Source organism: Eptesicus fuscus, chromosome 13, assembly GCF_027574615.1.
Source record: "Eptesicus fuscus isolate TK198812 chromosome 13, DD_ASM_mEF_20220401, whole genome shotgun sequence".
In the NCBI taxonomy this organism is placed as follows: Eukaryota; Metazoa; Chordata; class Mammalia; order Chiroptera; family Vespertilionidae; genus Eptesicus; species Eptesicus fuscus.
This window is the reverse complement of record NC_072485.1, coordinates 66,469,657-66,494,708: the sequence shown is the minus strand read 5'-3', so window position 1 is coordinate 66,494,708 and position 25,052 is coordinate 66,469,657. Positions and strand designations below refer to the sequence as shown.

The 25,052-nt window shown below is 37.9% G+C and overlaps 3 protein-coding genes and 1 pseudogene across 3 annotated transcripts; all 4 read right to left on the bottom strand.

Annotated features, from left to right (window-relative positions):
- Positions 1–107: 107 nt before the first annotated feature.
- LOC129151273 (olfactory receptor 10AG1-like) lies at positions 108–1,076 on the bottom strand. Its single transcript, XM_054725556.1, has one exon. It carries the CDS (start codon positions 1,056–1,058, stop codon positions 108–110), a length of 951 nt encoding a protein of 316 aa, XP_054581531.1. The 5' UTR covers positions 1,059–1,076.
- A 5,903-nt stretch (positions 1,077–6,979) lies between these two features.
- Positions 6,980–7,936, bottom strand: LOC114229688 (olfactory receptor 10AG1-like; annotated as a pseudogene).
- Positions 7,937–16,903: 8,967 nt separating this feature from the next.
- Positions 16,904–17,848, bottom strand: LOC103304618 (olfactory receptor 5F1-like). The gene has a single exon (XM_008161464.2). The coding sequence runs from the start codon at positions 17,846–17,848 to the stop codon at positions 16,904–16,906; it is 945 nt and encodes a 314-aa protein (XP_008159686.2).
- A 6,259-nt stretch (positions 17,849–24,107) lies between these two features.
- LOC129151255 (olfactory receptor 5F1-like) lies at positions 24,108–25,052 on the bottom strand. The gene has a single exon (XM_054725469.1). The coding sequence runs from the start codon at positions 25,050–25,052 to the stop codon at positions 24,108–24,110; it is 945 nt and encodes a 314-aa protein (XP_054581444.1).

Genomic DNA, 25,052 nt, shown 5'->3' with positions numbered 1-25,052 from the left:
GAAATTTCTGAAAACAACAACATAGGAATGAAACTATATCCCCACCCCCAATTGTATCTATGTGACAAACATATAAACACACCTGTTAGCAAGTTCAAATCTTTGAGTCATCGTAAAAACTTAGTTGCTAGATTTTTCAGTGCCATCATGATGTCTTTGTTCCTCAGAGTATATATAATGGGGTTCAATGTTGGGATTAAAATGGTGTAGAAAAGGGACAGCAGTTTCCCAATTCCTTCAGATTGATTTGGTTTGGGTTGTAAATAAGTGATAGTAGCTGTTCCATAGAATAAGACCACAACAATCAGGTGAGATGAACAGGTAGAGAAGGCTTTAGTCCTCCCTCTGGCTGAAGACAATTTCAGAATGCTGGAAATAATTTTGCCATAGGAGACAACAATCAACAGAAATGGAACCATGATAAATATCACCGCAGATACATAGACCGCTATCTCATTCACAAACGTGTCCCCACAAGCTAGTTTGAGTACTGGGGGGATGTCGCAGAAGAAATGATTAATTGTGTTAGACCCACAAAAGGGCAGAGAAAAAATCTGGCATGTTTGGCCAAACATGACTGGAACTCCACTGACCCAGGAGGCAGTCACCAGCTGGACACAGACCTTGTGGTTCATGACTAGAGGGTATTGCAGAGGGTTACAAATGGCCACGTAGCGGTCATAGGCCATCACGGTCAGGAGGAGACACTCTGAGCCTCCGAACATCAGGACAAAACACATTTGTGTAGCACAAGCAAGCAAAGAAATGTTTCCTTTCTGGGTCAAAAGGTCCATGAGCATTCTTGGGATAGTGACTGTTACGTAACAGATTTCTAGAAAGGAAAAATTGCTGAGGAAAAAATACATGGGGGTCTGGAGAGCAGGGTCAATTTTTGTTATCAGTATTATGATGCTATTGCATATAAGGATAGTCAGATAGATGACTAAAAATATCCCAAAAAGAATCCATTGGATATTGGGAATGTCAGAAAACCCCAAAAGAACAAATTCCATCATTGCAGTGAAATTTGAGTTTTCTGTTTTTAATCTGTTCTCCATCTGCAAATATGGTAAATTCAAGATGGTTAATTCATTTCTGTTCTTGAACCACATCTTCTTCTTCTGTTAATTGTTTTAAATGCATGAAAGTATTTCTATAATCTCTAAAATTATTTCCATCATTACCTTCCTCTATTTCTAGGGAATGATATTTGAAACTTTGGAAATGAACTGATGTGCAGTTAAAATAAATCCAAGAAATAAAATCCTAGTATGTTTTATACTTAAGTGGAATGATATCAAAAGAAGATGAGAAGTGTGCATTGTTATTTAGAGCTTATTGTGCAATAATAATATCTAATCATTGCACCCCTATTAAGAGTGGAATTATGATGCAGGCTTTTTCTATTGTTTTTGTCTGGGTTCATCATTTTTATTCTGTATTGATTGACCTATTCCATCTTCTTTCAATGTAAAGCTTTTCTCTTACAGTTTTTGTTTATTCTTATTCAAAATGAGCTTTAAGTCTTCCCAATTATATAATCAATGAGAATAAACTTTATCAAAACAAACCTTTTTAAGTTAGGGAATAAATATATCCAATATTAATGTTCTACTTTATGTACCACACCTCTCACTTATGCTAAGTTTAAAAAACAATTCTATCATCCTGTTAAATAACTTTCCCTATTAACAGCTCCTATACAGTGTATGCACTATCTGATAAATATAAATAGATCTTTAACTCAGTCAAGTAATATGGCTCATTCACCCACATTTGTAACCAAATACAATTCTCTTTTTCTATTTTGCCTTCATAACTTTGCCTAATAAAATATAACTTTGATTAAACCCAATTATTTGCTCTGGACATTTAAATAGATTTTACATATGAATGAAAGTAAACAAATGCACACACACACACAATCTTGGTTTGGTTTATGTTAAAGTCCTCCAGTATCAGACAGTCAACACAGTCTGACAATTTCTATTACATTTTATTAATATTTGATTTGTAACTTTCCAAAACAAATATTATGTTTTCCTATCCCATCAAATCTACTACACCTATTGCCACCTTATAGCCCAATCAGCTGTTTTTGCCTTAATACTTTGATAATTAAAACTGATAAGGCAAATATTTTTTCACATTTCCCTATTTTCATCAGTCCTAGTTTTCAAAATTAGCTGAAGTGAATAATTTTATTATAAATATCATTACTATTTCTATTTCACATATTTCTAATTTTGCTTTATAATTAAGAAAGTTAAGAACTGCATGATTTATTTTAAGTAATTATTCATTTTCAGGTAAAGATCCTAGAATTTCATGCTTTCCTGTTTTATTCTTTGTATGTTGATCCTCAAGTTTATAACTACCTTTACATTAAATAAGCTTAAAACACAATTACCGCTTACCTTTATGGATTTGCATGAAGCTGACTTTGTGAGTGTAGGTGCTTTTTTAACCTGTAAACTTTTTAAGTTCCTTGGTGTCAGTCATGGTAACTCTACAATTCTTGCTAGCTTCAACGCTGGCTGTTCTTAAGTAGGAAGTAGCCATGCTCACCCTGGGGGACATCTTTCTCCCGTGTATCAATTTAATTTCTAGATGACGGCTTCTGTTTGGCAATCATCTGGGTTTATCACTTGAAACTGCTTTCTCTGTAGATGGCCTGTCTTCTTCATCCCCTTCCTGGCATAAAGCTCCCCAGTATGGGGTAGTCCCTGGGTGAAGAAATACCACTTAATCACCTAGTTTTACTTTCAAGATAAAGTTAAAACTCCTTCTATGTATTGTATTTCAGATCCTTCATAATTGGTGTGGATTTGCTTTCCTTTATTTATTTCTGTAATTCATACAGACCTAGAGCATCCACAATTTTAGAAAAATGTGCTCATTGTTTATCACATGGACATGGCACACTTCCTCTCTTCCATATATTTGGGCGGTTAGATCCCTTTCCAGAAGTGAAATTCTCTGTCCCTAGATTAACTTTTGTGGAAAATAGAGCATCTCGTGTGTGCTGGTAAAATTCTGGGTGATTTTATTCACGTATGGTCAAAAGGGATATATTTAAATGACTCAGAGACACAGACAACAGCAATGTGTTACCTGAAGGAAGGTGGGTGGGGGTTAGTATACAGGATAAAGGAAGGTCAAATATATGGTGAAAGGAGATTTGACTTTGGTTGGTGGGCATATAATGCAATATACAGATGATATATCTTAAAATTGTACACTTGGAAACCTATATAATCCTTAACTAATGTAATCCCAATAAATTTAATTAAAATAAATAAAAAAATTTAAAAATGCAATATCTGGGAAGCACCATAAAGTGAAGTGCAATTAAAAAAAAAATGTAAGCCACTAAAAAATAAGCATTGTCTTGGCTGGTGGGGCTCAGTGGTTAGAGTGTTGGCCTGCACACCAAAGGTTCACAGGTTTGATTCCAGGTCAAGAGGTTTCAGTTCACTCCCTGCCCCCGCATCTGTGCCCCTACTGGGCACAGTGTGAGGCAACCAGTCAACGTGTTTTTCCTACATAGATGTTTCTCTCCCTCCTTCCCTTCCAATCTCTCTGAAAAGCAATGGAAAAATATCCGAAGTGTTATTCAAAGTGGTTATAAGATTTTACTCTCCCACCAGCAGGGTGTGAGAAGAATGATTGCTTGACCGCCCCCCCCCTGCCAACATTTGGCATTGTTAGAGTTTTCAATATTTGCCATTCTAATGGTTGATTGTGATGCCTCATTATGTTTTGATTGCATTTTTTAGTGCATGTTTTATGTACTTACTGGCTATATATTTTTTTTTCTTTTTTTATTTATTGTCTAAAGTTTTACATATGTCTCCTTTGTTTTTTGATGAAGTGTTCATTCAGTCCATTAGCTCTCTCTCTCTCTCTTTTTTTTCTGGGTTGTCTTATTATTATTGGGTGGCAAGTATTTGTTATATATTCTTGTCATAAGTCCTTGGTCAGAAATCCAGGGTGGGGCCAAAGCAGGTTTATGTTGTGAGTGCGGGAAACACAGTATTTACTCTTGTATTATTATTTTATTAATTACTGTATTGTTTTCCATATGAACAAATGTAAACTTACTGATGTCCCACCCTATATGTATGAAGGATATATTTCCCTTCTCTCTGGTTTACTTTTGTACCTTTTAATGCCATGCTTTGAAGAAAAATATGTTAAGCATGACCTCCTGACCTGCCTTGACACATTCCACTGGGAAAATTTGGAAAGGCTTTCTTTATTCCAATGCCTCTTCCCTTTGTTCTGTGGGAGTCAGCAGAGGTAAAACTGCCTATAAGTTAATATTTTATGTCTAGTGTTTTTCAGCTCAATTGTTCATCTTCATATGGGACCCACCTGAGCCATACCTGTGCTTTTCAGCCAAAAATTCAAGCTGACCCTGGGAAGCCCACATTCCTTCATGGTGCTAACATGGCTAGGGCAATCCCCAGGACCATACAAGGGTTTCACCACTTTCATGGCCCTTCTATGACTATTCGTATTTCTTTCATCTTCCTCCAACTGGATTTCCAATGTGCAATGTCTGATATAAAATTCTAAGGTTATACGTTTTAAAAGGAAATAAGATTCTGATGTTCATATGTTGACTGAACACAGAACTTAGAATGCAAGCATTGTGTACACCAATACCCACCCTGTCTTCCCTGCTTCAGACACCTCTCATAGTTTCAGTATTCCATCCATAACAGTCTGATCTTATTGGGGAGAACACAGCTTTAGAGATTACATTGCTAAAAATATATTAAAAAGCAATCTACTGTATTTTTGATATCTCTTTTACACAGAATTTTAGAATATCTCTAAGATCTATTTAATTAAGATGTTTTATAATCTCTTTTATATAAAGAACAAAACTATGTTTTCTTATAATTGGACCTTGATAATTGTTTCTTAAAGGTTTTTTTTTCCAGTTTTCTCTTAAGCTGTGGTTTTAATGGTAGGAAGAGATTGTACAGAAATTATGTTACATGCACTTTCTCATCACCTTCTAAAGAGCTCTGATGATGGATGTGATTGGAGAGCTGGAGAAGGTGGAGGTGAGTGAAGGCATTCTGTGTTTTGAAAGTAACATCATGGGGAACTTAGTGAGAAAACCCACAATCCTGGAAAGGTTGGTGTTAGTTTTACAGAATGCAGGATTATGTGGAGGAAAAGAGACATAGGGAGTACAGAGATGACTAATATGGGTTTTATCTCGTTTTGCTGCTTTAGCATTCAAATTTACATTTTTCTATCTTCTTACACAGTTATTCCTTTGTCATTACACAGTTATTCCTTTGTCATTAAGGCCCTATAAGTTTATTTAAAGAAAGAAAGGAAAATTGCTGATTTATGCCTCAGAGAGAGAGAGAGAGAGAGAGAGAGAGCTGGAAGTGAGAAAAGTGACTCTCACACATCCCAGGGATAAAGTTATAGTATCTCTATATATAAAAGGCTAAGCGACCATTGAATCTGAAACAACCGAACAGACAACCAAACAAGTTGTGTGGGGCGACCAGGTTGGTGGTGGGGGGGGGGGGGAGGGAGGGGCAGTTGCAGGTGACCACACCGGCAGGGCATGCAGTAAGGGGTGACCAGGCCAGCGGGGTGGGGGGGGAAAAGAGGGGGCACTAAGGGGTGACCAGGCTGGTGGGTGGGCAGTTGGGGGCAACCATGCCGGCAGGTGGGCAATTGGGGGTGACTACATCTTCAGGGGGGCAGTTGGGGGTGACCAGACCAGCAGGGGGGCAGTTAGGTTCAATCAGGCAGGCAGGCAGGTGAGCAGTTAGGAGCCAGTGGTCCCGGATTGTGAGAGGGATGGCCTGGATTGGAGAGGGTGCAGGCTGGGCTGAGGGGACCCCCCCGCCCCCCATGCACAAATTTTGTGCACTGGGCCTCTAGTTTTTATATAAAAATCTTTTTTTCAATTACTGAAATACCTTTATTTTTCTCACCTCCACAATTTGTATTATTATTTTTCTATACATTTAAAACCTGTAAAACAAAATTACAATCAAGTCTTTTAATTAATACAATAAAAGTAAAGGCAGTTAGTTGGCATTCTAGAGGAAAACTAAATTCTGGTACTACGTGTGCCCCCTTTTTCATATGTGAATTTATCTTACTGAATTAGCTGATGAATCACCAATAAAAACAGGTGGAATGTCAATTTTCTTTAATGCATCAACTTACTGTTGGATTCTAATTCTTCCTTGCTCTCCATGACCTTGCTTGATTTTAATACACTTCGTGATCACAAGCAGGTAAAACATCAGTAGTTACACCTTTGCTGCAAAGTTAATTCAATACCTATTATTTTTCAGACAACATATTGGGCTCTGGAGATACAAAGATGAATGTTCTTTTTTTTTTTGAAAAAAATGTAGGCAATATTCTGGAATCTAGAGAACAATGACAACAACAACCTTTAATGATTCCACTGTGTTATTTCAAAAATTTCAATACCTTGAACTTGAGGAGGAAACTGGTCTTGCAGAATTTGTTATCTAAATGCAGAGGCCATGGAACTGTGAACAATGCACTGCCCTGGGGCGGGGGAGAGGGTTGTTATGTTGGTGCCAGGATGGACCATCTGATGTGGCCTGACACCTGGGGGCCTTCCTGCAGGCCACGAGCGGGATATATATAGACAGGCTCTCTGCATGTTTCTTCACTCTGATTTGGAAATTATTACCAGAGTCCCCTAGTGTTAATGAACGGGGCCCCTCCTTTTCTCTAGGAAGCATGCTTGGTATTTCTTTGGTCTTCTGTAACAAACTCAGTTTTGAGTTAATTTTCTATTTAAAAATAAGAGCGTAGTTTATTTCATGTGACATACAAATATGAAATCACTCGTCCAGAATACTTGAGATTCCTAGCAATATTGGAGAAGAACCAAAATTAATGTCTGGAGTCTGTGATAGATAAGAAACACATTTTCAGAAACTACATTTTAGAGTCATAGAACAATCCATGTCGACAGGAATTTTCTTAATGCCATCCAAACATCTGTGTTTCTCAGGCAATATATCATGGGGTTCAACACTGGTATCACAGTGGTGTAAAAAGGAGAAAGAAATTTGTCCATCCCTGTTGAAGTACTGGACTTTGGTCTTAAATATGAAATCATTCCTGATCCAAAGAGAAAAGCTACAATCATGAGGTGGGAAGAGCAAGTGGAGAATGCCTTGGCTCGCCCAGTTGCTGATGGCAGTGTCAGGATGGTGGAGATAACTTTCCCATAAGATCCAAGAATCAACATGAAAGGAATAGTGACAAGTTAGAACAGCAAGAACATAAATCAACATTGCTATCATGAAGTGTCCCCACAGGCAAGCCTAACGATTGGTGGTATGTCACAGAAAAAGTGATTCAACTGGTGAGACCCACAGAAGGGTAGAGAGAAAATGTGGTAGGTGAGCCCTATGTGCACTGGAATTCCAGTCACCCAACAGCCAGCTGCCAAATGCATACACCGCCTATTGTTCATGATGAGAGGGTAGAGTAATGGCTTGCAAATGGCAACATACCTGCCATACGCCATTACAGTCAAAATAAAGCACTCAGTGGCTCCCAAGACCAGAAAGAAATACATTTGAGTAGCACAGGCCAGAAAGGAAATATTTCTGTTTTGTCTACAAAGATCTATTAACAATCTGGGGACAGTGACTGGCACATAACATATTTTTAAGGAAGAAAAGTTCCCAAGGAAAAAATACATGGGGTTCCGAAGGGAAGGATCCGCCTTGATTATTAGAACAATGAGGCTATTTCCCATCAGAATAATCACATAGATGATAAAAAACACCCCAAAAAGAAATCCTTGGAGACTGTGAACATCCGAAAAGCTGAGCAGGAAAAAACCCATCAATGTAGTGTGGTTTTCCCATGAGGGATTTTGTCCTGTAGATTCCATATATGAACAAAACAGTTCCAATGTAGAAGTCCCTTCAACTCACTGGCATGGGATAGGTAATGCAGGATTTTTTTTGTTGGTTTTGTACTTTTGTTAATATGTTTGAAATCCAATATCTTAAAATTCTGACATGGCAAAAAGAAAACAATCTTAAACTTTATTTTTCCTGTTCATATTAACAACATGCACAAATGAAGAACATGGCAAAACAGACATGTCAGGTAGCTTAGTCTCGGGATAAGAACCTCTCGAAGTAACTTGTGAGACATTTTTCTCCTTCCCGCCCAATCTGCTCCATGTTTGCTTTTTATTTGCATTTTTGTCTGCCTAGCACCTGCTAGTTTGCTATCTGTTTAGATGTTTTTTTCATCATGTTTGGTTTTATGTTTCCTCTGTGAACTTCATCTCAGATGACTGAAGGGCAAGGTCATCAGTAAGACTCCAGTGCAATCCCAGTTCAGGCCAGCCTGGGCCACATCCTATCTGGTAAAGAGACTTAGACACTCATCAGAAAAGTAAGAAATATAGCCTTGTTCCATCATTAAAATATTCCATTTAAATATCCCAAAAACTTATATATGAGTAATAATACATCATAGCAAGTCCTAGGTTCATTTGAATTTTAGAATGTGAAATAAAGATATTAGAATTTGCTTTAATAAGTCCTCAGCCCTGCCGTGACCCCCAACAATCTTAACAGCTTTACTTATATATTCTGACCTTTAGGTATACTTTAGAAGTAATTTGCTAAATTTAGGGCTTTATGGGAAAATCAAAACAGGGAAAGGTAAAATAAAATGTATAAGGAAATTTGATCATAGGGTTCACCCCTGACACCAGACAAAATATAAAATTTGCTTTTGTACACTTTTTTATATCTCTAAATATGTATAAACTCTTAAGTACATAATTAATATGTATTACAAATATAATATATATTATGTATAATGCATATTTAAAATATCTGTATTTGAATAACCATTAGAAAACACAGTGCTAAATGCAGTGTAGGTTTATCCCAATCAGCTCCTTAAATAATTAAGCATTTTACCAAATAAGTTCAGTCTTTCCTCCACTGTGTTGGACCCTAGACTTCACTTTTATGATTCCACCCAGCCTTCATTGGTGCTAAACTGTGACCTTTTTCACAGTGACACATACTCCAAGATCTATGTTGTCATGAGTTTTGAAGTTTCTCCTCCATTTCCCAGACTCCAACTTCACCTTCTCTTCCTACAGAATACAGTCTTCCTTTCCATCTATATAGAACACTTGGGCTTTTTAGGGACTCATAATGTACAACCACGTCATGGCATCTTTCAAAATCATTAATGATACATATTGTGTTTCTTACATTGTAGGAAGTGAGTAAAATGCTTGAAAGGTGGTATGAAATAAGAACACAAAGTACATTAGTGAGGGCAAGGGTGGAAGCAGAGAGATGAGTTAGAAGGTGGTTACAACAATCCATGTGGGAGGGGGGGTTAATAGTGGCCAGGACCAGGTTTGTAGCAGTGCAGCTATTGTAATCAGTGGTCACAGGATTTACATAGACATTATGCTCAAACATTTTCTTCTGTTTTTACTCTCAATTTTGTCATACATAAATTGACAATTGTCAGCCATGCCTGGTCAGTGTGGCTCAGTGGTAGAGCATCGACCACTATGATTCCTGGTCAGGGCACATTCCCTGGTTATAGGTTTGAACCCCAGTAGGGGGCATGTAGGAGGCAGCCGGTCAATGATTCTGTCTCATTATTGATGTTTCTATCTCTCTTTTCCTTTCCCTTCCTCTCTGAAGTCAATAAAAATATTTTTTTTAATAAAGAAATAGTATTAAAAAAACACACCTCAGCCACATTATAAATTTAACGTATTTATCGTTCTCCATGTCTTTTACCCACATGTCTAGTGAGTCACCAAAATCATGTGAACTCTGTCTTGTGTCTATCAATGTCTAGTCAGGTCCTTTCCCTCTTCTGGAATACAGTTAATTTTTTTTTCCTATTGAATTTCCTATATATATATATATACACCTTATTAGATATTTAAGTCTTTAATTAAATTTTAGTTGATTTTTGTATATGTTGTAAGATTGGGGTCCTTAATACATTTCAATTTAATTTTTGTGAGTGGTGTAAAATAGGAAATTAATTTCATTGTTTTGCATGTGGATATTCAGTTTTTCTGGTACCATTTACTGAAGAGGCTATTTCCCCCTCTTGTGTGTTCTTGGTGCCTTTGTTGGCCATATATGAGTGGGTTTATTTATGGAATTTCTATTTTGTTTCACTGATCTATGTGTCTATTTGCATGCCAATACCATACTGTTTTGGTTGCTAAGTTTTGTCATATTTAGAGTGGGAGGAAAGTAGGCTTGCAGTTTGAGTATGCGAAACTCAAGGATTTATTCTTGCATTATTATTATTTATTACCTATAGGCCCGGTGCATGAAAATTCATGCACTGGAGGGGGGCGTCCCTCAGCCTGGCCTGCCCCCTCACACACACTGGGAGCCATCAGGTGCAGGAGGCAACTTGGTGATCAGGGGAAAGCAATGCCCCATCACACCTCTGCTGCTGTCACTGCTGGCAGTACAAGCCTCAGATGGACCTGGTTAATTGAGCCACTGGCGGCCCTAGGCAGCTGAGGGGTTGAGGGGACTGGGGGACTCTGGAGGCAGGCTCATGGAGTGGCCTGACCTGGCTGGGTGCAGGCCAGGCCATGCCACATGCTTGACACCCCCATGGGGCTCAGGAGATTGGATATCGCCATCTTGTGGCTGTGGGTGCTGCCATCTTTGAGTACGTGGCAGTCAATTAGCATATTCTCTCCTTATTGGCTGTGGGCACTGCCATCTCTGATGTGGGGCAGTCAATTAGCATATTCCCTTCTTATTGGCCTTGGGTACTGCCATCTTTGAAATGGTATGAGAGTCAGTTAGCATTTCCCTCTTTATTAGATAGAATTATTATATTATTTTACATACTAGTGGACCGGTGCAGGAAATTCATACATGGGGGTGGGGCGGTGTGTCCTTCAGCCCGGTCTGTACCCTCTTCAATCTGTGTCATCCCTCTCACAATCCGGGAATTTTGGCTCCTAACCACTCACCTGCCTGCCTCTCTGATTGCCCCTAACTAATTCTGCCTGCCAGCCTGATCGACCCCAAATAGCTCCCCTGCTGGCCTGATTGACGCCTAACTGCTCCCCTGCTGGCCCAATTGCCCCCACTGCCCTCCCCTGTTGGCCTGATTGCCCTCAGCTGCCCTCCCCTGCCACAACCTGCATCTTCTGTAGGGACACGCCTCATCTGTGGGAGATGGCAAAGATGCTGGGACCTGCCTCCTCCACGCCACATGGAGCTGCAGGACCCCCAGGCCTCACTGCCTAGAGTGGCTGCCAGGCCCTGCCTCTGTTGTGGCGGCCATCTTGTGATGACATGGCATGCAAGGGTCACCTAGCTTTTATTAGTATAGATTAACAACAGTAAACTTACTTTTACCCTACCCTGCAGTATGAAATCAGGAAGTGTGATGTCTCCACCTTTGCTCTTCTTGCTTGCTGGTAATTGCTTAGCTATAATGGTGTTCTATGTTGCTTAATGTATAATTAAGCCCAATGTAGTTGGATGGTAGTTAATTCACAGTTTCTTTGAATGTATTTTAATAAATTGCAGCTCTCAGAATAAGTAGCAATGTGTAAATGCATTGTTATTGCTACTGGTGTTTTTTTCTTTACACCATTTATAAATGCAAGAATGCAACATCAGAAATCAATTTGAATCCATGCAAAGGGTAAACAGTTTTGCTAAAAACATTCTTGAAAAAATAACATGGAATATTCCTGACAGGAACAATGATGCCATTGACCAAGAACGTGAGGAGAATGGAGTCACAGCCTGCATCTTTGATAAAGTGAAATTAGCAAGGAACAAATCACAAGATATCTGTGATCCCTACACTGGAAACAACCTCTTGGACATCGTCAGCTCTCAATGACTATAGCTTTATACATATTAAGGTTCTCAATAGCATATCAGTGTCTTTAAAATCCTGTGTGTGAGTGCATGTGTGTTTCACATCAAGCATATTGTTTTCATCTAAGCAGATCAATAGTAAATAACAACTTTATTTAAGTCTCACCTGAAGTTCGTAGCCTTATTTTCAGGAGAAAAATGTAATATATATTTTTAAAGAGAAAAATAAAAATTAAGAAATAGGAAAAGTGAATTTTGCAGTTTTTGTTATCACTAGTAAAATATCACTGGCAATGGCCCATTTAAAAATAAGATTTGTGGTTTTTCTTTTGTCACTGCTTTTGACTTCTTTTGACACATTCTATGAGCCAATGCTAATCATGTCTATTTGGGCACTACTATTGGAGGATAAAGCTATGTCATTACACTCAGCCATAGATATAATTTATCATCCACTCTTTTTTTTAAAATATATTTTATTGATTTTTTACAGAGAGGAAGAGAGAGGGATAGAGAGTTAGAAACATCAATGAGAGAGAAACATCGATCAGCTGCCTCCTGCACACCCCCTACTGGGGATGTGCCCGCAACCAAGGTACATGCCCTTGACCGGAATCGAACTTGGGACCCTTCAGTCCACAGGCCGACGCTCTATCCACTGAGCCAAACCGGTTTCGGCAATCATCCACACTTTAAGTGTGTGTTTCTTCTTTTTTAATATCGCTTACCAAATCTAGCACACAACTTATTCTGAAATACAACATCTTAAGTAGCATATGATTTGGGCATGATAATAAAATAAAACCTCCACTTTAACATGTTTATGTTGCTCATTATATTTTCCAGCTTTATAAATAAAGCTTCTATTGCCATATCCCCTCTAAGCCTGTACCTTTTTTCATCTTTCTGTTTCTCTTCCCAGTGTATTAATGAATCTGACACAGACTCCACAAAAACTTAGCCAGTGCATCATATTTTATTATGTTTGTTTGTTGAACAACACATGGTAAATATGATCATACAATTTCAGGAGGTTGAGGATTTGGAGCCTAAGTCAGACACTCAGAGTTTCTGACACACATCTCCATCAGGTTGATCTCCTGTTTGCAAAACCTCAAAATTCCTTGGACAATATTCATCACCTCTTTCTTCAGTTCTTGAGGCAATCAATTTTGATAGTGGCTGAAATATAGCAAGGACTCTTTAAGATTTAAGGGTGGTTCACGGATATATGCAATGTTTTCACAACAGGATTTAAATCACAAAAATGTAAAAGAACCTTAAAGATAATACATTTCAATTTCTCAGCTAAAGCAGTAAATTAGATCTAAAATTAGCAACACATATTCACATTTCTGCTTTCTGATCCACACATTCTATTTGACATGCATCCCATACATTTTTGAGAAAGCTATTTAACAATGTATGTATGAAGCTATGTATTTTCAATAAAGTTTTTTGCACATTCCTCTTGTACAGAATACAGATTCTCACATCAATTCAACTACTTTGTACTTGATTTTTTTTTTTTTGCCCTGCAGCCCACCACTTAAGCATTGCCTCTTGGACATCATATTATTTATTTCTGTTCATATAGAGGTTGTTTCCAGTGTAGGGATCACAGACATTTTGTGATTTGTCCCTTGCTAATTTCACTTTATCAAAATAAATAAATATTATTTATTTCTGGACATCATATTATTCATTTGCTGACTATGAATTAACACACTATCTTTGATTTTATTTGATCACTGTGGAGTTTAAATGGAATTATTACTTCACTTAATCTTGGCTCTAGCCTTTAACCTAATTATTATTTACAATACATATGCCCTCTCCTCCCATCCTACCTAATAAAATAGTAATATGCAAATTGACTGCACCTTCACTACGCCCAAGCCACGCCCACCCGCCAAAGCCACACCCACCAGCCAATCAGGGCGAGTATGCAAATTACCCAACAAAGATGGCGGTTAATTTGCATACGCTGAGAGAGGGAGGAGTGAAGACTGAAGACAACTTAGAAGGAAGAGGGAGGAAAAGCGGAAAGCAAGGTGACTGCCAGAAGGAAAGCCCGGGCGGGGTTGGAGCGGGGTGGAACGGGGCGGAGCAGGGCAGGCGGCAGTGGCAAGCAGGTGCAGACGCAATGGCCGTAAAGGTGGTGGCAGCGGCAGAGCACGCTGCCGCAACAGCCGCTTGCAGGATTTTCCTGCAAATGGGCTACTAGTTTTTAATATATCAATGAAAGCTACATTTCCCATATTACTGTACAACTACAAATTAAGCCAACATTATTTTTATATAATAACATCATATTTTCTCATATTTCTCCTGTACTCATATTTTCTTGTCTAAATTCAGGGCTCCATCTACTAACGATTATATTTAGTTGCTTATTTGGAATTTGTGACTCTTGAATATTGATTCTTTTACTCCTTTCAGTTTACTTGCATACTTTCCAACTTGGTCACAGGTTTTGAGAACTATTCTCTATTTGGCCTCATCTAATTACTGATAAAAATATTGATTAAAACATAGCCTAAAGACATACATTTCAAAATTCATTAATTTTAATAAATAAATTTCTCAAAACTATTGAATAAGGCAAAACATTGATTGAAATGTGTATATTTGTGGTATGTAGTAACAGTAAATATTCAAGTAAAATAAAAGACTGGGAATTTAAAAGCCAGAAGGAATGGAGATACTATGACAAAAATGCGAAAAGAACATTACATTCATTGGAGGTGGGAGGGGGTTAATAAATATTGTTAGGTCCTGGAGAAAGAAGAAAATGATAAAATCACACACATACAATATAAAAATTAAAAGTCTCTTAATGCCTTTATTTTTTTAATCCTCATACAAGGATATGTTCCCATTGGTTTTTAGAGAGAGTGGAGAGAGAGGGGAAGACAGAGAGAAATATTGATGTGAGAGAAACACATCTATTGGTTGCCTCCTGCATGAGCCCTGACCAGGTCCCAGGCCAGGGAGGAGCCTGCAAATCAAGATACATGTCCTTGATCGGAATCGAACCCGGGACCCTTTGGTCTGCAGGCCTATGCTCTACCCACTGAGCCAAACCAGCTATGGCTGTTAATGCTTTTATAATTTAAATTTCTTTTGAGTTAAAGAGAGTAAAAAATATTTGGAAAAGTTTTCATATAAATGTATTGAACAATAAGCAAGAACATATGATAAAAATAATTCTTAGAAATACTAATGGATTTAAGAAATAGTTAAAATTGACATAAGAATCTTATATTTAATGAATTAAAAAGTAAGAAACATCATTAAAGACAATAGCTCCCAATGTTGAAAATATTTGTAGAACTTTTAAATGAGATTAATTAAATGTAGGAAAACTGAACTAGAGAATGGAGAACATGTCTGAAAATATGATTTGTCTAAAATCCCAAATCTCAAAGTAGATTCATCTTTCAAACGTTTTCTTATTTCTGTTTTACTGGAAATTAAAGCATTTAATGGAAGGTCTATATTAGTTTGTATTTGTGAAATAGCCTGGTCCCATATAGGATTCCATTAAATATACAAAGCACGGAAAGCAGAGAAAAATCTAGCCGATGAACATCCAGCTGGTGCAGAAGAAAGTAGGCAAGGTACCCAGGAATGAGTGAACCACCCCCGAGACAGTCTGGTCATTCTGCTGCAGGGGCTCCAGGGCCAGATACCGACTATATACCTGTGGGGTGAGAGGATGGCCCACAGGTCCAGAGTAAACACCAATAGCTTCGTGAACATTTGTTTGGCCAAGGTCACCTGTGTGGATCATAGAGGGCATTATGAATGGTCTAGCTGGATGACCTCTTTGTGACAAACCATAAGTTCTGTTGTGCCATATCCCAGATGACTTGTTCATCACAACACCTATCAGGTGCAACTTCAGCAGCAAGGGTAAAGGAAAGGTGGTGAAACATTTCCCCCCAATAACTGTAAATGTTGCTGTCTCCTTAGCAAGCACTGGCCCTCACTCAGTTTCCTCCAGTGTTCTAAGAACCCAGCTGCCTGTCTACCTGCATATTTAGAATGCTTAGATTTAATATAAAGATAAATTTTAACCCTTTGCACTCGCTTGCTTTTTTCTCAAATCCTGCTACCGATGCTAACCGTGTCGAGTCACACTCGACATCCGAGTGCAAAAGGTTAATATATTTTTATTAGAAATTCATAGAGGATTTCTATATGTAAGAAATCCATGAGCTATGGTAAGTAATATGTGGCACATTCATCCATTTAAGTCTTCATGCAGTAAACTCTTTGCCAGCAGCCAAATGTGTATGTGTGCGGATTACTGTGTGTGTGTCAGTTTGGGAGATAGGAAGTGAGAGAATTGGAAACATTTGAGGAGAAGGAAAGGAAATAGAGGTGGTAACTGGAATATCCTAACTAGAGAGCGGTTTTCTCAAATCACACTTTTGCACATAATCACAATTATTTTTTAGGGAATATATATGTGTGTATATATGTGTAATGAGGAAAATAAAAGCTGGAGAGTTTATACTGGTAATTAAAAATATAATTTTGAAATTTAAATATTTTTCTCATAGATAATTCAATATTTAAAAATGGATAACATTTTTTTTCAATTTAATAAATTTTGACAGGTAATACATTTTATTTTCTTAGAAATCACAAATGGTGGAATATAAACACATGAGAAAAAGATAAATGTGCAATTACCAATGTTTGCTATAGCTATTTTATGTGATATTGTGACTTTTGTCTCTAAACACCCAATACCTTTGTTTCCCTAGGTAAGATTTTCTTACAAATAGGCCTTATTATTTAGAACCCATGAAGACACAAAATAGTTATATAAAAGTTTTATGGTTATATAGAAGTTTAGTAATATACTAGAATATTAAAGGACATAATTAGAAATATTCTCATGAAAAACTGTAGGCTTGAATAGGCTTTGCAAGTTCATTAAATACTCTGCTAGGTTCAGAAAATTAACCAAACAATCACAGAAATGAAGGGATCCTTTTCCTGGTGATTACATTCCACAAAGCCTTCTTCACTTCCTTATTCCTGAGGCTGTAGATCAGTGGGTTCAACATGGGGATCACCACTGTGTAGAACACGGAAGCCACTTTGTCCTGACCCAGGGAGTAGCTGGAACTAGGTCTCAGATAAGTATAGATGGCGGTGGAATAGAACAGAATTATGGCTGTCAGGTGAGAGACACACGTTGAGAAAGCTTTGTGCCTCCCCTCCCCTGAATGCATACGGAAGATGGAATAGAGAATGTAGGAGTAGGAGGTGAGGATGACCAGTAGAACCCCCACCATATTCACTCCAGCAAAAGTGGAAAAGATGCTTTCATTCAGGCGTGTGTCAGAACAGGAGAGCTTAAAGAGTGGAGGGCTGTCACAGAAGAAGTGCTGGATGACATTGGAACTGCAGAATGGCAGGCTGCTGACATAACTTGTGTTCACCATGGAGTTCAACAGTCCTGCTGCCAAAGCCCCTGCTGCCATTTTAAGGCAGACGGTCCTGGTCATGACCAAGGGGTACAGTAGAGGGTTGCATATGGCCACATACCGGTCATAGGCCATTAAGCCAAAGAGGATGCATTCAGTTGTGGCCAAGGCGATAAAGAAGTACAGCTGCAGAAAGCAGCCAGCAAAGGAGATGGTTTTCTTCTCTGACAATAAATCCACCAGCATCTTTGGGGTGATGGTGGATGAATAACAAACGTCCACAAAGGACAGGTTAGCCAGGAAGAAATACATGGGTGTGTGGAGTCTGGAATCAGCCCTGATTAAGAGGATCATCCCAACATTCCCCCAAATTGTCAGTGTGTAAATGACAAAAAAGAGCAAGAAGAGGAAAATCTGTAGCTCCAGAGTGTCTGCTAATCCCAGCAGGATGAACTCTGTCACCAAAGTAGAATTAGTTCTCATCATGTCTTACATATAGTTAGCTTAAGCTTGTATAGATGTAGATATTTTCCTCTCCAAAGGTTACAGGACATAGTAGAAATGTTAATGAGCCTATTCACTCATGAAAATTAAAACCCTTAGAATAATATAATATAATAAGTAGAGTGACTAAAGAAAGAGGAAAATTAGTGGAGAAACAGAGAAGCATTTGAAATTATGAAGCAATTGACCTTATTAAGCCTGTTATAAGGTTCCTCTGATTGCTGGTCTCAATCCAGGTACTCCACTTAAGTTTCTTCAACTGCAACAGATGTTCTCTACCAGCCCACATTCAAACTGCAAAGGATAAAAATATTACTGCCTTAGTCTCTCCCAGTCTATGAAAGGTGTGTGCATTTAACACAAATCCATTGTTTATTTCTCAAGACCACTCTGTTTATTCTACAATTCCAAAATTCATGCATTGCCTCCCAGAAATTTCTTGTGTACCTCAAGCCACAAAATAGTGCCCATTTCAAATACCCAATATTTTGGTTTCTATTGTATATTATAAGATGATTTTGTAATTTTAAAAATGAACTAAATCGTTATTCTTGATAGAAAGTACACAATCAAATTAGTGTCATGTAGTTGCAGGCACAGTACCTGTCCACCGCAGTGAATAACAGCAAGAAATTTTATGAGCTTCCTTCCCCAGTGTCTTGCTCCTGCAGACTATTATTTTCATTTTTCTTAGGGGGTCTTAGTTGGAGCTTAAAAAGAAAAAAGAAAAATTTCACTCTGTAAATGACATGAAATGCAGTGAACATTTGAGTTACTTACTAGTAAAAATGTGAGAATCCGCTTGAGTCAATACATGTTGCTGCACTTTTATTTTGTTTTCCTGGAAGAGAAAATTGGGTGACCGTGGGGACTATATTATAGTGTTTAATTGTGTAGTCAATCCTCTAACGGCAGAAACTCCCAGGCGCAAAATAAAATAAAATATAATCGCACGCAGTTATGTGGAATCAAACATTGCATCATGAAGTGGTTCCTGACCTCTGAATCACCTTAAACACTTTTACCAATGTCCAAAAGAAATTGGCTATTTACATTGCCTCTCTCTTTGTATTTTTCGCCTTTTTCAATGGGTTGTAGTCTACTACCAAATTCTTATTCTTCCCTTTACCTATGTATTTTCTGTGTGTGTGGATGATGACTCAGTTTAAATTTCAATCCAATTCTTTTCCTGAGTGAAATTAATGGCAAAGAGCAACTAACTAAATGCATTGTATAGTGTTTAAAAAAATATACCCTGATTAAATAGGACAATGAATAAGGAAATAGAATTACTTTTTTATTATTTTGAAATTGCAACGGTTTCCTGGTGGGCGTGGTTGATGGGCGTGGCTTGGGCGTAGCAAAGGTGCGTTCAATTTGCATATTTGTCTATTATAAGGTAAGATTGTGTGAGCGTATTGCAATTATTGTCCTTATCATAGAAGGGGATGATAACACAGTTTTTCCAGAGCTAAATATGCAGGTAAAACCAGGTTGAATGAAGCACATTGGGGGTCCATATGCATGGAGAATCTACTGGCAGAGAGAACTCATCATGCATTGAGTTCTGTATTACACTTTCCCAATTAAATTCTTAATTATCTACATCAGTTTTCCAGAGAGGTATTATTATTTTTACATTTTTCAGATGAATAAAGCAAGACTTGACATTTCAATGAATGAACTGCTAGGAAGTGAAAAAATTGACTTGAGTTCAGGCTTCAAGAGAAGCATTAACACCCAACTACCTAATTTTTATGTCTATTTTCATTTTATCTCAATTAGGAAATTTTACTGATATATATATATATATATATATATATATATATATATATATATAACATATAATACATAATTATATACAAATGCATATGCACACATATACATATATGTGTGTATCTTCTAGTAAATCTAACTTCCCTAACATCAGAGCATGTGGAGTTGTTGTGCTTCTAAAGAAAAATCTGTAACATCATGAAAGATACTGAATGGAGCTAGTGGGGAGGTAGAAGAGGGTAAATTTAGGATAAATGATGATGAAAGAAGACTTTACTTGGATGATGAACACATAATATAATATATAGATGATGTATTATAGAATTATATATCTGAAATCTATATCATTTTATTAAGCAATGTTACCCCAATAAATTCAATAAAAATAACAATGTAAACAAAAATTGATTGGCATCTGTGAAAACTGTTTTTTCAATTTATCTTTATTGTGGCGAGTATTACAGATGTCCCCCTCCCCCCCCCCATTACTCTGCTCCACGAGGCTCGCACCCTACTCCAGGACTTCACTGCAGTATTGTCTGTGTCTATGGGCTCTGCATATATGCATATAACTTATTTGGTTGATCTCTTCCTGCTCCCTCCCCTTGAGATTCATCCATCTGTTAGATGCTTCCCTGACTCTGGACCCATTTTGTTCATCAATTTATTTTGTTCATTAGTTTCCACAGGTAAGTGAGATCATGTGATCTTCTTATTTCTCTGACTGGCTTATTTTGTTGTATTCTCCAGGTTTCTTTATGTTGTCTCAAAAGTAAGAATTTCTTCTTTTTGCAGTTTCATGGTATTCCATTGTGTAAATGTACCACAGCTTTTGTATCCACTCATCTACTCATGGGTACTTGGGCTATTTCCAAATCTTAGCTATTGTAAGTAAGTAATACTGCTATCAACATAGAAGTGCGTATACTAGTATTATTTTTCTATTGGTGTTTCAGGATTCTAGGATATATTTCTTTATTGTGTTTTTCTTCTAATTACCTTATAAAGTAATATAGATATTGACTTTCACAGAAGGTGCATAAGAGATAAACTCTAGTGTTCTGAGGATTATCGTCTCTTCACTGGGTATAAATTTGGTATTGATCAAAGGGATTTGCAATTTATGACGTGTAGGGTAAGTTTTATATTGTCACATGTCACTTCACTATTACCAAAGTAAATTCTATGAGAAAAGGAGTTTGAAAGCATAATTGTAAATGCACTAAATATATTGTTTATCATTGACTTACTTGACAAAGATACTGATCCTATTGTTGATTTAGATTTCCAAATATCTTGATTATATTAGGTAAGGTTGTTTTATACTCTGTAATTTAAATACTTTTAAAAGACTACAATATGAAAGGTAAAATGAAACAATTACAAAATCTAGTTAATTAAAGAAAACTTTATTGTTGAAAGTACTACATATGACCCCTTTCCCTCCTGCATTGACCCCATCTATCCTGCCTCTGTTCTTACCCTCTACCTGCTCCACATCCCAGGCCTTCACCACCGTATTGTCTGTGTCTATGGGTGTTCATATATGCATACAAGTTCTTTGGTTGACCTCTTCCTACCCACCCTCCCATGCACCCTCTGCTTCCCTCTGAGTTTCAGCAGTCTGTTTTATGCTTTTATGTCTCAAGAAATAATCTAAATTTAAATAATTAAAGAAATCCTATCTAATAAAAGAGTAATGTGCAAATTGACTGTCACTCCAATACACAATATGGCTGCCCCCATGTGGTCAAAGATGGCTGCCCCCATGTGGACACAAGATGGCTGCCACAAGATGGCCAACAGGGCAGGTAAGTTGGAAGGGACCAGGCCTGCAAGGGAGGGCAGTTGGGGGCAATGTGGCCTAAAGGGCAGGGCAGTTAGTGGAGACCAGGCCAGCAGAAGAGGGAAGTTGGGGGCAACCGGGCCTTCAGGGAAGGGCAGTTGGGGGGACCCAGGCCTGCAGGGGAGGGCAGTTAAGGGTGACCAGGCCTACCAGGGAAGGCAGTTAGCGGCAATCAGGCTTACATGGGAGCGGTTAGGCATCAATCAGACTGGCAGGGGAGTGGTTAGGGGTTATCAGGCAGGCAGGCAGAAGCAGTAAGGGGCAATCAGGAAGGCAGGCAGGCAAGCAGTTGGGAGCCAGCAGTCCTAGATTGTGAGAGGAATGTCCGACTGCCTGTTTAGGATTAGGCCAAAATGGGCAGTCGGACATCCCTCTAGGGATCCCAGATTGGAGAGGGTGCAGGCTGGGCTGAGGGACACACCCCCTGGTGCACGAATTTTGTGCACCAGGCCTCTAGTAAAATAATAAAAATCTACATAAGAAGCCCACATTCAATGAATTAAAATAAAGTACCAACATTAAGTGATAATAGTCCACAAAGCAGAAAATATGTGTAGATTTTGCACATAAGATTAATTACATGTAGGAGTGCTATATTAGAGAGTAGGCAAAGAAAATGATATATCTGAAGTATGATGTGTCTGAAAACTCAAGTCTCAGAATAACTACAGTTCAATTTCCAAATATTGTTGCTATTTCTGTTTTACTGAAAATTTAAACATTTAATGGGAGGAATATAATATTAGTACTTATGGTGAAACGGTTGGTTCCATATATGATTTCATTAAATACCCAGGACAAAGAAAGTGGAAAGAATCCACTCAATGATCAGCAGGTGATACAGAATCAAGTAGGTTAGCTACTCAGTGAAATAATGAACCACCTCTGAGACCAGCCTGATCATTCTGCCGTAGGCCTCCAGGGCCAGTAACCAATGTGGGGTGAGAGCATGGCCCCTGGGTGCTCAGACAACATTGATGCCTTTGTGAACATCCATTTGGTCAAGGTCCCCGACATGTACCACTGAGGGCATTGTATGTATGAGCAGAGTGACCTGTTAGTGACAGGTCATAAAGCCTGCTATACCACATCTCAGATGACTTGACTACCACCTCTCCAATCATGTGCCACTTCAGAGGGAAGGGCAGGAGAAGTTGTATAAGGAATTTTCCTTCAAAAACTATAAATGTGGGTGTCTCTTTTTAGCAAGCCTGATCTCAGTTTCCTCCAGAATTCTACTAGGCAACTTTTGTCTACCTTCCTATTAATAATGCTTATTTTTTCTTTTTAATTGTCTTACAATGGAGGTATAATTGACATATAACATTATTTAGGTCCAGGTGTAAAAGATAATTATTTAATACTTGTATATATTGTGAAATGATCACCACAGTAAGTCTAGCTATCATCATTACTATACATATTACAACATTCTTTTTCCTTGTGATGAGTTTCATATATCTACACTCATAGTAACTTTCAAATATTCAACACAGTCATGTAAACTATAGTCACCATGCTGTACGTTACATTTCATGAGTTATTTATTTTATAACTGTAAGTTTGTACCTTTTAATCTGCTTAGCTTTAATATTAATATCAATTGATTACATTGGCAACCTCTTGGATAAAATTGGCTCTCAGTGACTCAAGCTTTATACATATTAAGGTTCTTAGTAGCATGTCAATGTCTTTAAAATCCTGTGTGGGAGTGCATGTGTGTTTCACATCAAGCATATTGTTTTTATCTAAACAGATCAATAGTCAATAACTACTTTATTTAAGTCTCACCTGAAGATATCAGCCTTATCTTCAGGAGAAAAATGTAATACATATATTTAAAGAGAAAATAAAAATTAAGAAATAGGAAAAGTGAATTTTGCAATTTTTGTTATCTCTAGTAAAAAATCACTGGCAATGGCCCCTTTAAAAATAAGATTTTTTTTTTTTTTGGTCACTGCTTCTGACCTCTGTTGGCACATTCTATGAGCTAATGCTAATCATGTGTATTTAGGCAATACTAATAGCAGTGGTAACTGGAACATTCTAACCAGACAGTGGTTTTCTCAAATTACACTTTTCCACAAAATCACACTTGTTATTTAAGGAATATATATGTGTGTATATATGTGTAATGGGGAAAATAAAAGCTGGAGAGTTTATAGTGGTCAAAACTATAATCTTGAAATTTAAGTACTTTTCCAGGAGATAATTCAATATTTGAAGATGGATAACATTTTCAATTTAATGAATTTTGACAGAAAATAGATAGTATTATCTTAGAAATCACAAGTGGTGAAGAAAGAATACATGAGAAAAAGATAAATGTGCAATTACCAATGTTTACTATAGCTAGTTTTATGTGATATTGTGACTTTTATCTCTAAACCCCCAATATCTTTGTTTCTCTAGGTAATAATATTTACAAATAGGCCTTATTAATTAGCACTCATGAAGACACAAAATGGTTACATAAAAGTTTTATGGTTATATAGAAGTTTGCTAATATACTTGAATATTAAAGGACATAATTAGAAATATTCTTATAAAACTGTAGGCTTGAATAGGCTTTGCAAATTCATTAAATACTCTGCTAGGTTCAGAAAATTAACCAAACAATCACAGAAATGAAGGGATCCTTTTCCTGGTGATTACATTCCACAAAGCCTTCTTCACTTCCTTATTCCTGAGGCTGTAGATCAGAGGGTTCAACATGGGGATCACCACTGTGTAGAACACGGAAGCCACTTTGTCCTGACCCAGGGAGTAGCTGGATGTAGGTCTCAGATAAGTATAGATGGCGGTGGAATAGAATAGAATTATGGCTGTCAGGTGAGAGACACATGTTGAGAAAGCTTTGTGCCTCCCCTCCCCTGAATGCATACGGAAGATGGAATAGAGAATGTAGGAGTACGATGTGAGGGTGACCAGCAGAGTCCCGACCATATTCACTCCAGCAAAAGTAGAAATGATGCTTTCATTCAGGCGTGTGTCAGAACAGGAGAGCTTAAAGAGTGGAGGGCTGTCACAGAAGAAGTGGTGGATGACATTGGAACTGCAGAATGGCAGGCTGCTGACATAACTTGTGTTCACCATGGAGTTCAACAGTCCTGCTGCCAAAGCCCCTGCTGCCATTTTAAGGCAGACGGTCCTGGTCATGACCAAGGGGTACAGTAGAGGGTTGCATATGGCCACATACCGGTCATAGGCCATTAAGCCAAAGAGGATGCATTCAGTTGTGGCCAAGGCGATAAAGAAGTACAGCTGCAGAAAGCAGCCAGCAAAGGAGATGGTTTTCTTCTCTGACAATAAATCCACCAGCATTTTTGGGGTGATGGTGGACGAGTAACAAACGTCTACAAAGGACAGGTTAGCCAGAAAGAAATACATGGGTGTGTGGAGTCTGGAATCAGTCCTGATTAAGAGGATCATCCCAACATTCCCCCAAATTGTCAGTGTGTAAATGACAGAAAAGAGCACAAAGAGGATAATCTGCAACTCCTGACTGTCTGCTAATCCCAGCAGGATGAACTCTGTCACCAAAGTATGATTAGTTCTTTTCAT